The sequence below is a fragment of the Cherax quadricarinatus genome, chromosome 36, assembly GCF_038502225.1.
Source record: "Cherax quadricarinatus isolate ZL_2023a chromosome 36, ASM3850222v1, whole genome shotgun sequence".
Taxonomy (NCBI): Eukaryota; Metazoa; Arthropoda; class Malacostraca; order Decapoda; family Parastacidae; genus Cherax; species Cherax quadricarinatus.
Genome location: NC_091327.1, coordinates 9,676,501 through 9,699,701, shown reverse-complemented (window position 1 = coordinate 9,699,701; position 23,201 = coordinate 9,676,501). Strand labels below are relative to the sequence as shown.

Below are 23,201 nucleotides of genomic sequence, written 5' to 3'. Positions count from 1 at the left end.
ATTTCACTTTTCATTTCTTTCAAGTAGGACAAAAATTCATATTTATTTTCTTTATATTTTCATTTCTAAATAATAGTGTTTATATTTGGCTGTTATTATTCTTTTTCTATTCATTAATTTTCCTGAGGAGGAGCCAGCCTTGGTAATACTTACTGAAGTTGTTACAGGGCTGAGTAAGCGTTCACAAGTGATGACCTTGCCAGGATCAACTCGACCGAATCAAGATTCGACTCCATCTCGAATCTGCCATTGGAACTTCAATGCCTCATACCACAGACGGTTACTACCAGCCATGAGTAATCATTCTCTATGGTAGGACTAGAGTACAGGTATTTAAAAGATATGGTGATTGTTATAGTCTCAATTTATTGTCAGTCAAGTCAAGGCAGGATATATTAGTTAATTCTGTCATCTTTGTTTATGTGAGCTTGAAACGATTTGGAGGAATAGACTCTAGGGACCCGAGATTTTTCAGTGACAAGTTGTTTCATTGAGTACTATTTATTATATCAAGGGAACTGTTGTAGGACACTCTTGATTTGTTAGTGAGAAGATTGGATGGTCAAGGGACCCCATTCAACTTACTGTTTGGTTGGAGCCGGCATAGAAAAATTCAGATTTATTTTTTTTATATTTTCATTTCTAAATAATAGAGTTTATATTTGACTGTTATTCTTTTTATATTCATTAATTTTCCTGAGGAGAAGCCAGCCTTGGTAATACTTACTGAAGTTGTTACAGAGCTGAGTAAGCCTTCACATTCTGTCACAACTGTTTTAAAAAGGAATCCTGAACCATATCAAGAAAGTCACGAGACTCAAGATTTCCTGTCATATTGTTCCAATCAATTTGTCTAAAGTTAAAATCTCCCATTAGCACAACATTTTTATTTCAAGACACCTTATGAATTTCGTCCCATAGCAGCTTACTGCACTCCCTGTCAAGGTTTGGGGGGTGTATAAATTACACACAAAATTAATTTTTTACATCCCTTGTGAAGGTGTAGCCAAACAGATTCTCTGTCTAATATTTCTAATCTTATATCTTGTCTAACACAACAATTTAAATTATCTTTGACATACATTGCCACTGTACCACCCTTCCTGTTGATCCTATCAGTTTGGAATAGTTTATAACCCTGTATGTTACATTCAGAATGCATTTCTCTATCTTTCAAGTTGAACCAGGTCTCCCTTATAGCAATATCTGTATTACCAGCTCTTGCAAGTAATCTTAGTTCTTCTATCTTATTTCTTAGATTCCTACTATTAGTATAGTAAACCTTAAGAGAACTAGTCACTCGCTGCCTCTCTCTATGTTTGTTAATCATTTGCCTTGCCTTTACTAGCAAATTTATTTTGAATATTGTCTTTTAAACGTTATCCCCGATATATCCTGGTAATATCTGTTGTTTTCAACCCTAGTACTGCAGCTTGATTGTTTCCCACACACCCATTCCTCTATAATCCATCAGTTTAAAGTCCTAGACAAGTCAGCAATGGCCCCCCTCAATCGAGTTAGCTAACACAGCCAGTCCGGCCCCAGAGAGATGAACCCCATCCCCTGCATACATATCACGTTTGCCAAAGAATTTGTCCCAGTTATCAATGAATGAGATTGCAAGTTCGTTGCAGTACCTGTCAAGCCTGCAATTTATACCAATTGCCCTAGACATCCATTCAATGCCCACTCCCCTTCTAGGCAAAATGCTACATACGACTGGGACCCCTCCCTTAGACCTTACTACATCTACGGCTGACCTGTACTTATCCAGCAGCTCCTGTCTCCTGCTCTTCCCGATGTCATTTCCACCAGCACTAAGACGGATAATGCGCTTGTTCCCATTACCTAACACAATATTATCCAACCTGTTGACTATGTCACCAACACCGGCTCCTGGAAAGCACACTCTGTGTCTCCTTTCTATCTTTGTTACAAAGAGCTCGGTCCATATATCTTACCTGGGAGTCCCCTACAACCAGAATGTTCTTACCTTGAATAGCAGGAGCGTCAGTGGTACCTTTAACCTCACTAATCACTGAAATACACTCATCCTGGAGAACAGAAAATCGATTTCCTACATTCAAATCTTCTCTATTAACCTTCCTTATCTTGATGCTTCTCCTTTTCTTCTTCTTCCAAGCCGAGTTCAAAGTCCTGGAAGTCACTTCCTGCCAAGCCTTATTTCTACTCTCTTTTCCAGTAATACTCCACGCTAATCCCCAGGCAGCTTAGGACAGAATGGTCTCTCTTGACCACTGACCTATGGAGATAATTTTGGGTCTGGCTGGAATAACTCACATATATGGTTAAGATGGGTTGGTGGTCTTGATTTTTGTAGTTAATTCATGTTTCCTTATCAATAGTAGTTTTATTGTTATGTTAAAGTTACTTTTAACTGAGTGTATTCCATTAGGTAATGCAATCTGGTTTTTGCAAGAATTTGTCGTTAGTGAAACATTATTGTATATATTTTAAAAATTTACATAAACCATTTATTTTGTAACTATATTAATAAAACTGTGTTTGGCTTATATTGTTGAAAAATTTACATATGAACATTATTTTAAAATTCTAAACACTGAGGACTAAATTCAGTTCCATTATTTCTTTCATTTAGTCTTTTTGTGAAAGTATTAATTATAACTGAGTTGTTACTTTATAATATTTTCAGTAAAACTTTATTTATCAAAACAGTAATTTTAAAAGTATTATCTTGTATTAGTCACAAAAAAAAATTTTTTTTTTGTAACTGTTCTAAATGCTTAATATTGATCTTCACTGAAATATTTTCGTTCTGTACTAATAAACATAAGTTTATTTCTGTTAAAAATCAATATCATGTAGGTCATGTTACTTGAGTTTCATACTTCATTCTTGTTATAATTTCAGTCTTAACAAGAATGCTTCTGTGGTATTCCTTTAAAAAAAGAATTGTTAAGTTATTGTAAAACAGTTTGGATTCTGATGATGAATGAAGAAGTATTCGAAACTCATATATATATATATATATATATATATATATATATATATATATATATATATATATATATATATATATATATATATATATATATATATATATATATATATACATATATATATTTAACTAGTCGGCCGTCTCCCACCGAGGCAGGGTGACCCAAAAGAAAGAAAATCCCCAAAAAGAAAATACTTTCATCATCATTCAACACTTTCACCACACTCACACATAATCACTGTTTTTCCAGAGGTGCTCAGAACACAACAGCTTAGAAGCATATACGTAAAAAGATACACAACATATCCCTCCAAATTGCCAATATCCCAAACCCCTCCTTTAGAGTGCAGACACTGTACTTCCCATTTCCAGGACTCAAGTCCGGCTATACAAAAATAACAGGCTTTCCTGAATCCCTTCACCAAATATTACCCTGTTCACACTCCAACAGATCGTCAGGTCCCAAATACCATTCGTCTCCATTCACTCCTATCGAACACGCTCATGCACGCCTGCTGGAAGTTCAAGCCCCTCGCCCATAAAACCTCCCTTACCCCTTCCTTCCAACCTTTTCGAGGAAGACCCCTACCCCGCCTTCCTTCCCCTAACAGATTTATATACTCTACATGTCATTCTAGTTTGATCAATTCTCTTTAAATGACCAAACCACCTCAACAACTCCTCTTCAGCCCTCTGACTAATACTTTTATTAGCTCCACACCTTCTCCTAATTTCCACACTCCGAATTTTCTGCATAATATTTACACCACACATTGCCCTTAGACACGACATCTCCACTGCCTCCAACCGCCTCCTCGATGCTGCATTCACAACCCAAGCTTCACACCCATGTAAGGGTGTTGGTACTACTATACTTTCATACATTCCCTTCTTTGCCTCCATAGATAACGCTTTTTGTCACCACATATACCTCAACGCACTACTCACCTTTTTCCCTCATCAATTCTATGATTAACCTCATCCTTCATAAATCCATCCACCTACACGTCAACTCCCAAGTATCTGAAAACATTCGCTTCTTCCATATTCCTCCTCCCCAATTTAATATCCAATTTTTCTTTATCTAAATCATTTGATACCCTCATCACCTTACTCTTTTCTATGTTCACTTTCAACTTTCTACCTTTACACACATTCCCAAACTCATCCACTAATCTTTGCAATTTTTCTTTAGAATCTCCCATAAACACAGTATCATCATCAAAAAGCAACTGTGTCAATTCCCATTTTGTATTTAATTCCCCATAATTTAATCCCACCCCTCTCCCGAACACCCTAGCATTTACTTCTTTTACAACCCCATCTATAAATATATTAAACAACCATGGTGACATTACACATCCATGTCTAAGACCTACTTTTACCGGGAAGTAGTCTCCCTCTCTTCTACACACCCTAACCTGAGCCTCACTATCCTCATAAAAACTCTACAGCATTTAGTAATTTACCACCTATTCCATATACTTGCAACATCTGCCACATTGCTCCTCTATCCACTCTATCATATGCCTTTTCTAAATCCATAAATGCAATAAAAACTTCCCTACCTTTATCTGAATACTGTTCACATATATGCTTCAATGTAAACACTTGATCGACACATCCCCTACCCACTCTGAAACCTCCTTGCTCATCTGCAATCCTACATTCTGTCTTACTTCTAATTCTTTCAATTATAACCCTACCATACACTTTTCCTGGTATACTCAGTAAACTTATTCCTCTATAATTTTTACAATCTCTTTTGTCCCCCTTCCCTTTATATAAAGGGACTATACATGCTCTCTGGCAATCCCTAGGTACCTTCCCTCTTTCATAAATTTATTAAACAAAAATACCAACCACTCCAACACTATATCTCCCACTGTTTTTAACATTTCTGTCATGATCCCGGCAGTTCCAGCTGCTTTATCCCCTTTCATTCTACGTAATGCCTCACGCACCTTCCCCACACTCACATCCTGTTCTTCTTCACTCCTAAAAGATGGTATACCTCCCTGGCCAGTGCATGAAATTACCGCTTCCCTTTCTTCGTCGACATTTAAAAGTTCCTCAAAATATTCTCGCCATCTACCCAAAACTTCCATCTCCCCATCTACTAACTCCCCTATTCTGTTTTAACTGGCAAATTCATTCGTTCTCTAGGTTTTCTTAACTTACTTAACTCACTCCAAAAAAATTTCTTATTTTCATAAAAATTCCTTGACAGTGCCTCTCCCACGCTATCATCTGCTCTCCTTTTGCACTCCCTCACGACTCTCTTCACCGTTCTTTTCTTCTCCATGTAGTCTACTCTTCTTATAACACTTCTGCTTTGTAAAAACCTCTCATAAGCTAACTTTTTCTCCTTTATCACACCCTTTACTTCTTCTTTCCGCGAATCACTCCTCTTTCCTCCTGCCCCCACCCTCCTATAACCACAAACTTCTGCCCCATTTTCTGATACTGCATTTTTAAAACTATTCCAACCCTCTTCAACCCCCTACTACTCATACTTGCACTAGCCCACCTTTCTGCCAATCGTCGCTTATATCTCACACGAACTTCCTCCTCCCTTAGTTTATACACTTTCCCCGCCCTCTTGCTTGTTGTTGCCATTTTCCTCTTTTCCCATCTACCTCTTACTGTAACTGTAGCTTCAACTAAATATATATATATATATATATATATATATATATATATATATATATATATATATATATATATATATATATATATATATATATATATATATATATATATATATATATATATATATATATATATATATATATATATATATATATATATATATACTTTTTTTTTTTTCAACAAGTCGGCAGTCTCCCACCGAGGCAGGGTGACCCAAAAAAGAAAGAAAATCCCCAAAAAGAAAATGCTTTCATAATCTTTCAACACTTTCACCACACTCACACATAATCGCTGTTTTTGCAGAGGTGCTCAGAATACAACAGTTTAGAAGCATATACGTATAAAGATACACAACATATCCCTCCAAACTGCCAATATCCCAAACCCCTCCTTTAAAGTGCAGGCATTGTACTTCCCATTTCCAGGACTCAAGTCCGACTATATGAATATATATATATATATATATATATATATATATATATATATATATATATATATATATATATATATATATATATATATATATATATATATATATATATATATATATATATGTATCAAGATTTTTGAATACAACTTTAATATTAAAAGTCTTAAGAAGAGAAGGCAAATCAACCAAGTTTTCATGGTAAGGGAGAACCAACATATTTTTAGTTGAATAAGGCTGGTTGTCCCTTTTTGGATTGTAAAAAGTATTTCTAGCAACTTTAAAAGATTTATCAATTGCATTTCTTGGGTATTTTAAATCATTACCTATTTCATAAATTTTGGATATTTCCTCATCTATGAACTCAGGACTACAAATTCGTAAAGCTCTCAAAAACATTGATGAGAAAACAGACAGTTTGACTCTATCTTGATGCGAGGAATAATAATAGTGGACATAGGAACAGTTATTTGTAGGTTTTCTATAAATTTTAAATTTGAATTCATTATTACGATTAATAATTAAAACATCTAGAAAAGGCAATGAGTAAAATAAATAACTCATTGCCTTTTCTAGATGTTTTAATTATTAAGGGTAATAATGAATTCAAATTTAAAATTTACAGAAAACCTACAAATAACTGTTCCTATGTCCACTATTATTCCTCGCATCAAGATAGAGTCAAACTGTCTGTTTTCTCATCAATGTTTTTGAGAGCTTTACGAATTTGTAGTCCTGAGTTCATAGATGAGGAAATATCCAAAATTTATGAAATAGGTAATGATTTAAAATACCCAAGAAATGTAATTGATAATTTTTTAAAGTTGCTAGAAATACTTTTTACAATCCAAAAAGGGACAACCAGCCTTATTCAACTAAAAATATGTTGGTTCTCCCTTACCATGAAAACTTGGTTGATATGCCTTCTCTTCTTAAGACTTTTAATATTAAAGTTGTATTCAGAAATCTTGATACAGTAAAAAAACTTTTGATAAAGAATTCCCCCCAAAATGCTGATGGATGTGTCTATAAGATTCCTTGTAAAATTTGCGATAAAGTTTATTACGGTCAAACTGGTAAAAAATCTCGAACTAAGATTAAAACAACATAAATATAGCATTAGAACTGGACAAGATTCCAATGCTCTATTTATTCATGTAAGAGATTTTAACCATCCAATTGATTTTCAAAAAGTTGAGAAAGTAGTATCAAGCAAGTCCATGGTCGACAGGAATATAATTGAATCTTGTTTCATAAAAAGCAGTTTTGACAATAATATGAATATTTCCTTTGGTTTATATAAATTAGATCCATTTATAATTAATAGAATTTGGGAAGAATTTAATAATACACTGGACAAATAATAATTTTTAAATTTTCTTGGGTAGAATAGTTTGTTGGTGAGTTGTGCAAAGGACCTGTCCAGTTGGGCCGGCGCGCGTCAGGTATTTAACCGTTGTGGGATCTGATAGTGAGGTGTTGGCCAGGCCCCTTATATAGCTTCCTTGGATGCTTTACTTTCATAGTTCCTTGATAATGTGAGTAGTCACGAAAGCGCTTGGAATTTCTCTATTCTTTCAGAGTGGTTGTTTTGCATATTCTGAAATCACCTGTTTACTGTGATCTTATTGCCTATATATATATATATATATATATATATATATATATATATATATATATATATATATATATATATTATTTTAATATCATTTATTCTACAAGTACATGTACAAGGTATACAGTCCTAGCTGACATCAATGACATGCTACTGTATAGAAAAGCGCTTGTTTTGCAGAGGATTTCGAACAAATTAAGTCAGTTTTGTCCCAGGATGCGACCCACACAAGTCGACTAACATCCAGGCACCCGTTATTACTGATGAATGAACAGGGACAACAGGTGTAAGGAAACACACCCAATGTTTTCACCCCTTAACAGAGAATCGAACCCGGACCCTCACCATATGAAGAGAGAGCTTTTGCCACCAGGCCATTACAGACTTTTCTGATTATATTATTATTATAACTAACAAACCAAAGCACTAAATTCACATGGTTCATACAACGCACCTTGAGTAAATAATGTATCTCATGTTCCTGGTGTTGTGACTGGCTGCCCTAGTATGTGCAACACTCATGTTCCTGGTGTTGTGACTGGCTGCCCTAGTATGTGCAACACTCATGTTCCTGGTGTTGTGACTGGCTGCCCTAGTATGTGCAACACTCATGTTCCTGGTGTTGTGACTGGCTGCCCTAGTAGGTGCAACACTCATGTTCCTGGTGTTGTGACTGGCTGCCCTAGTATTTGCAACACTCATGTTCCTGGTGTTGTGACTGGCTGCCCTAGTATGTGCAACACTCATGTTCCTGGTGTTGTGACTGGCTGCCCTAGTAGGTGCAACACTCATGTTCCTGGTGTTGTGACTGGCTGCCCTAGTATGTGCAACACTCATGTTCCTGGTGTTGTGACTGGCTGCCCTAGTATGTGCAACACTCATGTTCCTGGTGTTGAGACTGGCTGCCCTAGTATGTGCAACACTCATGTTCCTGGTGTTGTGACTGGCTGCCCTAGTATGTGCAACACTCATGTTCCTGGTGTTGTGACTGGCTGCCCTAGTATGTGCAACACTCATGTTCCTGGTGTTGTGACTGGCTGCCCTAGTAGGTGCAACATTCATGTTCCTGGTGTTGTGACTGGCTGACCTGGGAAATGCAACACTCATGTTCCTGGTGTTGTGACTGGCTGCCCTAGTAGGTGCAACACTCATGTTCCTGGTGCTGTGATTGGCTGCCCTAGTATGTGCAACACTCATGTTCCTGGTGTTGAGACTGGCTGCCCTAGTAGGTGCAACACTGATGTTCCTGGTGTTGTGACTGGCTGCCCTAGTAGGTGCAACACTGATGTTCCTGGTGTTGTGACTGGCTGCCTTAGTAGGTGCAACACTGATGTTCCTTGTGCTGTGACTGGCTGCCCTAGTAGGTGCAACACTGATGTTCCTGGTGTTGTGACTGGCTGCCTTAGTAGGTGCAACACTGATGTTCCTGGTATTGTGACTGGCTGCCTTAGTAGGTGCAATACTGATGTTCCTGGTGTTGTGACTGGCTGCCCTAGTAGGTGCAATACTGATGTTCCTGGTGTTGTGAGTGGCTGACCTGGGAAATGCAACACTCATGTTCCCAGTGTTGTGACTGGCTGACCTGGGAAATGAAACACTCATGTTCCTGGTGTTGTGACTGGCTGAGCTGGGAGGTGCAACACTGATATTCCTGGTGTGGCTGGCTGACCTGGGAGGTGCAACACTGATGTTCCTGGTGTTGTGACTGGCTGAGCTGGGAGGTGCAACACTGATGTTCCTGGTGTTGTGACTGGCTGAGCTGGGAGGTCCAACACTGACGTTCCTGGTATTGTGACTGGCTGAGCTGGGAGGTGCAACACTGAAGTTCCTGGTGTTGTGACTGGCTGAACTGGGAGGTGCAACACTGATGTTCCTGGTGTTATGACTGGCTGAGCTGGGAGGTGCAACACTGATGTTCCTGTTGTGACTGGCTGAGCTGGGAGGTGCAACACTAACGTTCCTGGTGTTGTGACTGGCTGAGCTGGGAGGTGCAACACTGACGTTCCTGGTGTTGTGACTGGCTGAGCTGGGAGGTGCAACACTGACGTTCCTGGTGTTGTGACTGGCTGAGCTGGGAGGTGCAACACTGACGTTCCTGGTGTTGTGACTGGCTGAGCTGGGAGGTGCAACACTGACGTTCCTGGTGTTGTGACTGGCTGAGCTGGGAGGTGCAACACTGACGTTCCTGGTGTTGTGACTGGCTGAGCTGGGAGGTGCAACACTGACGTTCCTGGTGTTGTGACTGGCTGAGCTGGGAGGTGCAACACTGACGTTCCTGGTGTTGTGACTGGCTGAGCTGGGAGGTGCAACACTGACGTTCCTGGTGTTGTGACTGGCTGAGCTGGGAGGTGCAACACTGACGTTCCTGGTGTTGTGACTGGCTGAGCTGGGAGGTGCAACACTGACGTTCCTGGTGTTGTGACTGGCTGAGCTGGGAGGTGCAACACTGACGTTCCTGGTGTTGTGACTGGCTGAGCTGGGAGGTGCAACACTGACGTTCCTGGTGTTGTGACTGGCTGAGCTGGGAGGTGCAACACTGACGTTCCTGGTGTTGTGACTGGCTGAGCTGGGAGGTGCAACACTGACGTTCCTGGTGTTGTGACTGGCTGAGCTGGGAGGTGCAACACTGACGTTCCTGGTGTTGTGACTGGCTGAGCTGGGAGGTGCAACACTGACGTTCCTTGTGTTGTGACTGGCTGAGCTGGGAGGTGCAACACTGACGTTCCTGGTGTTGTGACTGGCTGAGCTGGGAGGTGCAACACTGACGTTCCTGGTGTTGTGACTGGCTGAGCTGGGAGGTGCAACACTGACGTTCCTGGTGTTGTGACTGGCTGAGCTGGGAGGTGCAACACTGACGTTCCTGGTGTTGTGACTGGCTGAGCTGGGAGGTGCAACACTGACGTTCCTGGTGTTGTGACTGGCTGAGCTGGGAGGTGCAACACTGACGTTCCTGGTGTTGTGACTGGCTGAGCTTGGAGGTGCAACACTGACGTTCCTGGTGTTGTGACTGGCTGAGCTGGGAGGTGCAACACTGACGTTCCTGGTGTTGTGACTGGCTGAGCTGGGAGGTGCAACACTGACGTTCCTGGTGTTGTGACTGGCTGAGCTGAGAGGTGCAACGCCTCCACGACGTTTATCTCGTAATCATTGTATATATTGACTTCACTTAAAATGTTGTTGATCTGTGGTATGTGCCTTGATATTCGTGATGTCCTGTTGTCCTACGGTGGCTTGATGTCCTTGAAGTGCTGTTCAGGTACCTTGATGCTCGTGAAGTGTTATTGATCCCAGGTAGGTACCTTGATGCTCTTGAAGAGCTGTTGATTCAAGGCAGCTAATGTTCGTGACGTATCTCTTAGCGTATCAAGCCATTTATTTTTACCAGAAGTAATGTTGCAGCGTAACCTAGCCTAGCTTTATTTTACATAATTTATTTCTATTATTATTATTATTATTATTATTATTATTATTATTATTATTATTATTATTATTATTATTATTATTATTATTATTATTATTGTTATAATAATAATAAATATAATAATAAGGGCTAAGCACATAATTGTGCTTAGCCCTGTCTTGCTACTTTAAGTAAGCACACCTTGAAAGCAAAGTAATCTATTAATTTTGCGAAGTTTTGTCGTATTCTGGAAGTGATATATAAACAAAATTAGTATATAAGAATTAACAGAAATGTGGACCGGGGGTTCGAACCGAGATTAACAGGTCCAGCGATTTGTATGTCAAATCTCTCGTTGGTGAGCAAGACAAGTCTAGAAATATAGAGCAGGAGATATTAAGTATTTTTTTTTACACACTGTTACTACGGGTGTAAAAGAAAAGAGGAAGGGTTATTGCGGATTTATTTACAAAAATAGCTTATATTTTCTTGAAGACATTTATTGAATCTGGGATCTGCAAGCATGGGAGTGACTTTCACCAAGAGTACAATACATGACGTTGTCTTGAAGGTAAAGACCGAGCAGCAGTGGCATGACTCTAGACGTTGAACCACTGTTATTAAGACAATGCAAACAATGTCTAAACTCAATAAAGTCACAATATATAAGACAGAGTAAACAATGTCTTTTCACTGTAACTTTCAACTTGATCCCTCACATATCAGAAAATTAGGTCTATAAGTCATATGCAACTCGTATATGATATAATTATAGCATTAAAATACGTTAATTTATTATAAGATTTTTTTATTATATACTAAACAAAATATTGTACACGTCATGTTCTTTCAGTTTACAGAGATCAAAGAAACAGTGTAAATTACAACTTGTAAAGTCATAGTTTAAATCTAACTTAGACAATGGTTTCGTTCAAAATTTGAACAAAAATTTGCAAAATCATGATACGAAATTAGATATTTAAATATATACAATCAGGAATCAATATACTCAAGAATTAAACTCAATAAAGTTGCCTCCATAAACGTGATTAAGTCCTGTGGCCTCCAGGTATAAGATAAACACGTGATCCACTCTCTCAGTTGAGGCATCCATCAGAGCTCACCCCATGCAGCGTTTTACAGTAATGTGATCATTTCTGACCAATTTTATTGCCATAACTTAATTTTAAACACGTAAATAACCAGCTTCAACAATGACAGTAACATTTAGTGATATGCAGTTCCCACTCTGAGTAAATGATGGAATGTAGAATACGCGTCTTAAGCGCCTCTTATCATATGCCTTCTAAAGGGTACTGTTTATATGATACCCTGTAGCAAGCATAAGATTAACATACACATTGATCTTTAAGATTTTCTGTTTTTTTTATATTTAAAATGTCTGTCAGAGGCCGTTAATAGCATCAGGCCCGTTTAACATAGATGTTAAGAATACAATTGAGGCTCAGATATTAAGCAGTAGTCATATTTTAGCAATGTGTCTGGAATGGGTGTATATACGTCTGGCTTCCTGGATCTCTAGACCCTAACCGCTACCACAGTATTCACGTTCACCTTTTCAGGTTTTATATGAGATTCCTTTCTGGTGCAGAATAATATGTTCTTTAAAAATAAATCCTTTATTCATCCCTGCCAGCTCTTTTAAAGGTTAATTCCTCCTTAACATTCGCTTCAATTTCAGCAAAAAATCTCTGACAATAGTGGCTAGGGTCTTGATATCCAGGTTGCTGTGCCCTGGGCAGGAGTCTTAGCCTCTGGGCACGTCTGCCCTTGGTGCTCGTCGGGCGCCCCGGTAGCGTAGACCCTCACACGACGCCTCCGACGACTTGCAGACAGAACAAGCGCAGCGAGCAGCTTCGTGGTACGAGTACATTTCCGTGCCTGGCGCAGCCCCATCATCACAGTGCCGGAGTGTTACCTGTGGAATACTCCAGAGTTAACTACAGGGGTGAGGCTCAAGTTGTCACACGTGTAAGTTACCTACAGGTGTGAGATGATAATTGTCACAGGTGTTAGAGCGACGAGAAATCAGGAAGGTGTGTGTGAGTGTGTGTGTGTATGTGTGTGTGTGTGTGTGTGTGTGTGTGTGTGTGTGTGTGTGTGTGTGTGTGTGTGTGTGTGTGTGTGTGTGTGTGTGTGTGTGTGTGTATGTGTGTGTGTGTGTGTGTGTGTGTGTGTGTGTGTGAGGGGGAGAGAAGGGAGGTGTATGAGGTAGACTCACGCTACAATAAAGAAAATATGCAAATTAATTATAACCTTAATGCATAAAGTCAGCCTTATTAATAATAATAATAATAATAATAATAATAATAATAATAATAATAATAATAATAATAATAATAATAATAATAATAATAATAATAATAATAATAATAATAATAATAATAATAATAATATTATTATTATTATTATTATTATTATTAATAATAATAATAATAATAATAATAATAATAATAATAATAATAATAATAATAATAATAATAATAATAATAATAATAATAATAATAATAATAGTTCTAATGACAATAACAATAAGCACAATAATGTTAACAACGATAATAGTATTAATAATAATAATAATAATAGTAATAATAATACTGATAATAAAGAAGAAGAAAATTTTTGTTAATACGAAACTCTGATAATAATAATAATAATAATAATAATAATAATAATAATAATAACAATAATAATAATAATAATAATAATAATACATGCAATAAAAATAAGAGAAAATCTTCAGTAAGAAGACAAGACTGAGATACTTTCTTCAGTAAGATTTTTCCTTCAAGAAGAAAAAACAGGAAGAAGAAAAGTAGTGAAGGCAGCAGCTACCTTCCCTGTCACTTCCCTGTCACTTCCATGTCACTTCCCTGTCACTTCCCTGTCACTTCCATCATGCCCCTCACTATCATCCCTGTCACTTCCCTATCACTTCCATCATGCCCCTCACTACCATCCCTGTCACTTCCCTGTCACTTCCATCATGCCCCTCACTATCATCCCTGTCACTTCCCTGTCACTTCCATCATGCCCCTCACTACCATCCCTGTCACTTCCCTGTCACTTCCATCATGCCCCTCACTATCATCCCTGTCACTTCCCTGTCACTTCCATCATGCCCCTCACTACCATCCCTGTCACTTCCCTGTCACTTCCATCATGCCCCTCACTATCATCCCTGTCACTTCCCTGTCACTTCCATCATGCCCCTCACTATCATCCCTGTCACTTCCCTGTCACTTCCATCATGCCCCTCACTATCATCCCTGTCACTTCCCTGTCACTTCCATCATGCCCCTCACTATCATCCCTGTCACTTCCCTGTCACTTCCATCATGCCCCTCACTATCATCCCTGTCACTTCCCTGTCACTTCCATCATGCCCCTCACTATCATCCCTGTCACTTCCCTGTCACTTCCATCATGCCCCTCACTATCATCCCTGTCACTTCCACCATATTCCTCACCACCTTCCCTGTCACTTCCACCATGTTCCTCACCACCTTCCCTGTCACTTCCATCATGCCCCTCACTATCATCCCTGTCACTTCCCTGTCACTTCCAACATGCTTCTCACCACCTTCCCTGTCACTTCCACCATATTCCTCACCACCTTCCCTGTCACTTCCACCATATTCCTCACCACCTTCCCTGTCACTTCCAAAATGTTCCTCACCACCTTCCCTGTCACTTCCCTGTCACTTCCATCATGCCCCTCACTATCATCCCTGTCACTTCCCTGTCACTTCCAACATGCTTCTCACCACCTTCCCTGTCACTTCCACCAAGTTCCTCACCACCTTCCCTGTCACTTCCACCAAGTTCCTCGCCACCTTCCCTGTCACTTCCACCATGTTCCTCACCACCTTCCCTGTCACTTCCACCATGTTCCTCACCACCTTCCCTGTCACTTCCACCAAGTTCCTCACCACCTTCCCTGTCACTTCCACCATGTTCCTCACCACCTTCCCTGTCACTTCCACCATGTTCCTCACCACCTTCCCTGTCACTTCCACCAAGTTCCTCGCCACCTTCCCTGTCACTTCCACCATGTTCCTCACCACGTTCCCTGTCACTTCCACCATGTTCCTCACCACCTTCCCTGTCACTTCCACCAAGTTCCTCACCACCTTCCCTGTCACTTCCACCATGTTCCTCACCACCTTCCCTGTCACTTCCACCAAGTTCCTCACCACCTTCCCTGTCACTTCCACCAAGTTCCTCACCACCTTCCCTGTCACTTCCACCAAGTTCCTCACCACCTTCCCTGTCACTTCCATCATGCCCCTCACCACCTTCCCTGTCACTTCCACCAAGTTCCTCACCACCTTCCCTGTCACTTCCACCATGTTCCTCACCACCTTCCCTGTCACTTCCACCATGTTCCTCACCACCTTCCCTGTCACTTCCACCAAGTTCCTCACCACCTTCCCTGTCACTTCCATCATGCCCCTCACCACCTTCCCTGCCACTTCCACCATATTCCTCACCACCTTCCCTGTCACTTCCATCATGCCCCTCACCACCTTCCCTGTCACTTCCACCAAGTTCCTCACCACCTTCCCTGTCACTTCCACCATGTTCCTCACCACCTTCCCTGTCACTTCCACAATGTTCCTCACCACCTTCCCTGTCACTTTCACCATGCTCCTAACCACCTTCCCTGTCACTTCCACCATGTTCCTCACCATCTTCCCTGTCACTTCCCCGTCACTTCCATCATGCCCCTCACCACCTTCCCTGTCACTTCCACCATGTTCCTCACCACCTTCCCTGTCACTTCCACCATGTTCCTCACCACCTTCCCTGTCACTTCCACCATGTTCCTCACCACCTTCCCTGTCACTTCCACCATGTTCCTCACCACCTTCCCTGTCACTTCCACCATGTTCCTCACCACCTTCCATGTCACTTCCACCATGTTCCTCACCAACTTCCCTGTCACTTCCACCATGCCCCTCACCACCTTTCCTGTCACTTCCACCATGTTCCTCACCATCTTCCCTGTCACTTCCCCGTCACTTCCATCATGCCCCTCACCACCTTCCCTGTCACTTCCACCATGTTCCTCACCACCTTCCCTGTCACTTCCACCATGTTCCTCACCACCTTCCCTGTCACTTCCACCAAGTTCCTCACCACCTTCCCTGTCACTTCCACCATGTTCCTCACCACCTTCCCTGTCGCTTCCGCCATGTTCCTCACCACCTTCCCTGTCACTTCCACCAAGTTCCTCACCACCTTCCCTGTCACTTCCACCATGTTCCTCACCACCTTCCCTGTCGCTTCCGCCATGCTCCTCATCAACTTCCTTGTCACTTCCACCATGTTCCTCACCACCTTCCCTGTCACTTCCCTGTCACTTCCATCAAGTCCCTCACCACCTTCCCTGTAAATTCCACATTGTCCCTCACTTCCTTCCCTGTCACTTCCATTATGTACCTTACTGTCTAACTTTCCTGTCACTTCTCTATCACTCTTGTGTCACTTCCCTCTCACTTTATTCATGTACTTCACCTTTCCTGTCACTTTCCAGGTACTTCCTTGTCACTTTCAGGTTACTTCCCTGTCACTCTTCTCTTCCCTGTCACTGACCTGTCACTTCCAGGTCACTTTCCTCATCTTCCTCACCACCTTTTTTGTCACTTCCCTGTCACTTCCTTGCCGCTTCCTTGTCACTTCCCTGTCACTTCCCTGTCACTTTCTTGTCACTTTTCTGTCACTTCACTGTCACTTCTCTGTCACCTTCCTCATCTCCCTCACCACATTCTTTGTCACTTCCCTGTCACTTCCTTCATCTTTCGCTCACCACCTTCCTTGTCACTTCCTTCATCACCTTCCTTATCACTTTCCTGCCACTTCCCTCATCTCCCTCATATCTTCCCTGTCACTTCCATGTCACTTTTCTCATCTCCCTTAACACCTTCAATGTCACTTCCATGTCACTTTTCTCATCTCCCTTAACACCTTCAATGTCACTTCCCTGTCACCTCCCTCATCTTCCTCATCACATTCACTGTCACTTCCCTCGTCTCCCTCAGCACATTCACTGTCACTTCCCACGCCTCCCTCACCACATTCACTGTCACTTCCCTCGTCTCCCTCACCACATTCACTGTCACTTCCCTCGTCTCCCTCACCATATTCAATGTCACTTCCCTCGTCTCCCTCACCATATTCACTTTCACTTCCCACATCTCCCTCACCACATTCACTGTCACTTTCCTCATCTCCCTCACCACATTCACTGTCACTTTCCTCATCTCCCTCACCACATTCACTGTCACTTTCCTCATCTCCGTCACTATACTATCATTCTTCTCATCTCCACCCTGCCTGCCTCTCCCTGTAGTCTACTGATCTTCCATCTCCCATCACTCCCTGCTACCCTCTCCATTATCATGCACCTCCATCAAAAATCTTCCTCTCCCTTACCCTTCTACTCCCCTTCCCCTGCCACTGCACCTGGCACTTCCCCTGCCACTGCACCTGACACTTCCCCTGCCACTCCCACTTCCCCTGCTGTCCCCAGCTTATTTGGTAGGTGTTGTTTTAGAGCACTTGGGCCATGATGGTGCAGTATACTTCAAGTGAGCCTGATATATGTTATATACTGCACCATGATGGTGCAGTATACTTCAAGTGAGCCTGATATATGTTATATACTGCACCATGATGGTGCAGTATACTCAAGTGAGCCTGATATATGTTATATACTGCACCATGATGGTGCAGTTATAGGCTATATGAGATATGTTTTATACAGCACCATGAATGACCATTTCTGAGACTCCCAACATTTAATCCTAGACTCACTAATACCTCATCCGCCCAAGAAATGAGTTGCTGCTTACTTCTGGTTGCGTGCTCACCCTCTGTTCACTGAGTCTGTACTCTGTTTCCTGTCTTCTTTACCCTCTGCAAGAGTTCATTACTTCGCGTTGCCTGATTTAGATTTTCAGAAAGTGTTTCATTGACCTATCCTTATTTTTTATTAATTATTTCCCTTTCACCTCACACCGGTAAACAGAGATACAATCAGATGTGTGCACGTCTGGTTATGAAGTTGTGCACGTGTGCGTGCTTACCTCTGTCAGTTGCGTCTGCTCGTGCATACACACAGGATGATGTGACCTCTTGTACGGGAACTTCCAGTCAGCGATCTGTGGAAAATGTAAGTATCTACTGTTTGAAACATGTCTGGGAGAGAGAGAGAGAGAGAGAGAGAGAGAGAGAGAGAGAGAGAGAGAGAGAGAGAGAGAGAGAGAGAGAGAGAGAGAGAGAGAGAGAGAGACACAGAGACAGAGAGAGAGAGAGAGAGAGAGAGAGAGAGAGAGAGAGAGAGAGAGAGAGAGAGAGAGAGAGAGAGAGAGAGAGAGAGAGAGAGAGAGAGAGAGAGAGAGAGAGAGAGAGAGAGAGAGAGAGAGAGAGAGAGAGAGAGAGAGACAGACAGACAGACAGAGAGAGAGAGAGAGAGAGAGAGAGAGAGAGAGAGAGAGAGAGAGAGAGAGAGAGAGAGAGAGAGAGACAGAGAGAGACAGAGAGAGAGAGAGAGAGAGAGAGAGAGAGAGAGAGAGAGAGAGAGAGAGAGAGAGAGAGAGAGAGAGAGAGAGAGAGAGAGAGAGAGAGAGAGAGAGAGAGAGAGAGAGAGAGAGAGAGAGAGAGAGAGAGAGAGAGAGAGAGAGAGAGAGAGAGAGAGAGAGAGAGAGAGAGAGAGAGAGAGAGAGAGAGAGAGAGAGAGAGAGAGAGAGAGAGAGAGAGAGAGAAGAGAGAGAGAGAGAGAGAGAGAGAGAGAGAGAGAGAGAGAGAGAGAGAGAGAGAGAGAGAGAGAGAGAGAGAGAGAGAGAGACAGAGAGAGAGAGAGAGAGAGAGAGAGAGAGAGAGAGAGAGAGAGAGAGAGAGAGAGAGAGAGAGAGAGACAGAGAGAGAGAGAGAGAGAGAGAGAGAGAGAGAGAGAGAGAGAGAGAGAGAGAGAGACAGACAGAGAGAGAGAGAGAGACAGACAGACAGAGAGAGAGAGAGAGAGAGAGAGAGAGAGAGAGAGAGAGAGAGAGAGAGAGAGAGACAGACAGACAGACAGACAGACAGACAGACAGACAGACAGACAGAGACAGAGATAATTGTGGTGGAATGCATTCAGGATAAACAATAATTTGCAAGTATAAGAAGACTGAAGGATACTGCTGACTGACGTGCTGTGATCACCTATGATCACCTATGTAACCTTGAACACAAACACGCCCACACATCTATACATTTATAATGGTATATAAACATTGTAAACATGTACTAGTAGAAGAGTACATGAACCGCCACATGTATATGTATTATGGTATATACAATGAAACTAATTTCTGACGATGATGTACAGGTGAGAATCAGCCTTAATGATCATGCAGGTTCTAGGCTTTTAACCAACCTACTTACACACACACACACACACACACACACACACACACACACACACACACACACACACACACACACACACACACACACACACATACACACACACACACACACACACACACACACAGAAGAAGAGAGACCAGGAGCGATGACTCGATCCCTGCAACCACAATTAGGTGAGCACACTAAATAAAGAGATTAATACCTGCTAGTAAGTAATAACATCCACCACACGAAAGGTAATAATAATATGTGTATTTTGTGGCCATTATTAGAGAGGTGAAGTCTCCCAGTTTAGCCTAACAAGCCCCTTCACTACATTTTCCTGGGGATAGTCCCCTACTAGTAATTACAGAAGGTTATTTTTGCAACCAGTACATCTCAACTACACTTACTAGCACAAAATCTTGAAGTTAGTTGGGTACTTTAGGTTATAATGACCATATTAAAGTATTTTAAGAATCCTTAACTGATTAATGATGCATTATGGATTTAGGTGGGAAGTACAGTGCTTGTACTCTGAAGGATGAGTGGAGATGATGTGGCTCTGGAGGTGGGAAGTACAGTGCCTGTACTCTGAAGGATGAGTGGAGATGATGTGGTTCTGGAGGTGGGAAGTACAGTGCCTGTACTCTGAAGGATGAGTGGAGATGATGTGGCTCTGGAGGTGGGAAGTACAGTGCCTGTACTCTGAAGGATGAGTGGAGATGATGTGGCTCTGGAGGTGGGAAGTACAGTGCCTGTACTCTGAAGGATGAGTGGAGATGATGTGGCTCTGGAGGTCGGAAGTACAGTGCCTGTACTCTGAAGGATGCTGTGGAGAAGTGCTCGTTCAGAGGATCATATGAGCTGTGATGTATGCGACCCAGCAGCTGTGTTAAGCCTTGTTTCTTTCTTTCCCAGTGACGATCCTCTCGTAAAAGTAATTTTTCCTTAATCTATCTCTCCCGCGCTCTACCCCAAAAATGGGTCTTTGCTTTATACTGTAGCAAGCAAACACGGTACTTCTTTCAAGACAACCTCAAGCAATGTTAAACAAATTTCTTAAATTTGCTTGCAACGGGCAAGTCAATTGTAAATATAATTCAAGATGTACTACTGTTAATCCTTCTGGGGATTAGTTCCTAGGTCTTTAGTGTATCCATTTGCTCTTGGCTACCCTCCAGAGGATGGATGTGGAGTGCACAATAAACTAGCCACTTTAGAGGCATAATGTCATTCTCTCAAGACAGTTTTTGAATGAATGATGTTAAATGTTTCTTTTATGGAGTTCCCCCACCTTGGTGGGAGACTGCCGATGTGTTAAAAATATTAATTGGACGAATTTTAGTCACTGTGCTATTGAAGGAAGATATCCCCCGTATTATATAATCCTTTATGCATAAATGTACGTGACTGAAAGAGTACAGAGGGAGACATAAGTTGATGATGCAGTTAAATATTAGTGTTAAAGATTAAATGTGGTAGTGGTATATAATACCGACAAGTTGATAAGTAAGACACATATGCAACAGTTAGGTATATACAAAGATACGTAACTGTTGCATATGTGCTACTTAGTGTTGAAGATTGTCGGGAATCGGAAGAGGCATTTATAAGTGATCTTATGGAAGCTACCTGAGTATACCTTGGAAGGTGTTTCCTGGGTCACCGACCCTGTGGTCCGGTCCATGACAAGATCAAATTTCTTCAATATATTTTTTTTAAATTACGGCATATATGGTCCAAATCTAATTAAAACCTTTCAACAAGATAAATATCCTACAGCACAACACGAACACTTTATACTCGACGCCGCTCTGAAGTTGCATTATCAAGTTATGGTAATGGGATCTATGGCAATGGGACCTATGGTAAAGGGACCTATGGTAATGGGACCTATGGTAATGAGACCTATGGTAATGGGACCTATGATAATGGGACCTATGGTAATGGGACCTATGGTAATGGGACCTATGGTAATGGGTCCTACGTAAGCCCAAATTAATCGCAACTTTTCTCCGTGCAAGACAGAACAGCTTTTAATAAAGAAAGTTTTAAGTAAGACTGGTGTATATAACGTACAAATGTTTAAGAATATGGTCTTGAGAACATACAAGTTATACAAACAAAAGAACATGAAGCTGATTTAACCTAAGAAATATGAAACAATGTGAATTATTTCTGATCAGAAGAAACATTGTCCAATTATTTTTCACAAACCAATTTGATAAATTTGGTAAATAATAACTCACACAACCGAACATCAAGAGGATGTATTTTCCAGTTATTTTACAGACTCCAACAAAATTTGTGCCTACACAGCCTAAATCTCTGAAAGTTATGTCCAGTTCGTACTATTCATCAGCCGCTGAAGCTTGGAATCGTTCATAATTGTTATATTTATATCTAAAGAAAGTGATTCAGGCAAGGAGGAGATGAGTCTGGTTCCTTGGATCAAGAGCCTTTCACCAGAATCAAAAGAGAAATAATGCAATAACATAAACCATACCACGGGCGGGGATGAACTCGTGGCAAGTGAATAGTAAAACTCCCTCGCCACGAGTTCAATCCCCCAAGTGTGCATGGGACTCCCACGCATGCAAGTGTGCATGAGGCTCCCACACATGCAAGTGTGCATGGGACTCACACACATGCAAGTGTGCATGAGACTCCCACACATGCAAGTGTGCATGAGACTCCCACACATGCAAGTGTGCATGAGGCTCCCACACATGCAAGTGCGCATGAGACTCCCACACATGCAAGTGTGCATGAGGCTCCCACACATGCAAGTGCGCATGAGACTCCCACACATGCAAGTGTGCATGAGACTCCCACAAATGCAAGTGTGCATGAGGCTCCCATACATGCAAGTGTGCATGAGGCTCCCACACATGCAAGTGTGCATGAGGCTCCCACACATGCAAGTGTGCATGAGGCTCCCACACATGCAAGTGTGCATGAGGCTCCCACACATGCAAGTGTGCATGAGGCTCCCACACAAGCAAGTGTGCATGAGGCTCCCACACATGCAAGTGTGCATGAGACTCCCACACATACAAGTGTGCATGAGGCTCCCACACATGCAAGTGTGCATGAGGCTCCCACACATGCAAGTGTGCATGAGGCTCCCACACATGCAAGTGTGCATGAGACTCCCACACATGCAAGTGTGCATGAGACTCCCACACATGCAAGTGTGCATGAGGCTCCCACACATGCAAGTGTGCATGAGACTCCCACACATGCAAGTGTGCATGAGGCTCCCACACATGCAAGTGTGCATGAGACTCCCACACATGCAAGTGTGCATGAGGCTCCCACACATGCAAGTGTGCATGAGAATCCTACACATGCAAGTGTGCATGAGATTCCCACACATGCAAGTGTGCATGATGCTCCCACACATGCAAGTGTGCATGAGACTCCCCCACATGCAAGTGTGCATGAGGCTCCCACACATGCAAGTGTGCATGAGACTCGGCTCCCACACATGCAAGTGCGCATGAGACTCCCACACATGCAAGTGTGCATGAGGCTCCCACACATGCAAGTGTGCATGAGGCTCCCATTCATGCAAGTGTGCATGAGGTTCCCACACATGCAAGTGTGCATGAGGCTCCCACACATGCAAGTGTGCATGAGGCTCCCACACATGCAAGTGTGCATGAGGCTCCCACACATGCAAGTGTGCATGAGGCTCCCACACATG

At 41.9% G+C, this 23,201-nt stretch overlaps 1 protein-coding gene across 1 annotated transcript in view; it reads right to left on the bottom strand.

Annotated features, from left to right (window-relative positions):
• Positions 1 to 12,072: 12,072 nt before the first annotated feature.
• Positions 12,073 to 23,201, bottom strand: part of Gpb5 (Glycoprotein hormone beta 5) — a 321,402-nt gene continuing 310,273 nt past the window's right edge. The window contains exons 4-5 of the mRNA XM_070091702.1: positions 18,187 to 18,261; positions 12,073 to 13,013 (exon numbers count right to left, since the gene is read on the bottom strand). Of these exons, the coding sequence (XP_069947803.1) occupies positions 12,843 to 13,013; positions 18,187 to 18,261 (246 nt within the window). The 3' untranslated portion in view covers positions 12,073 to 12,842. The remainder of the gene's footprint in view (positions 13,014 to 18,186; positions 18,262 to 23,201) is intronic.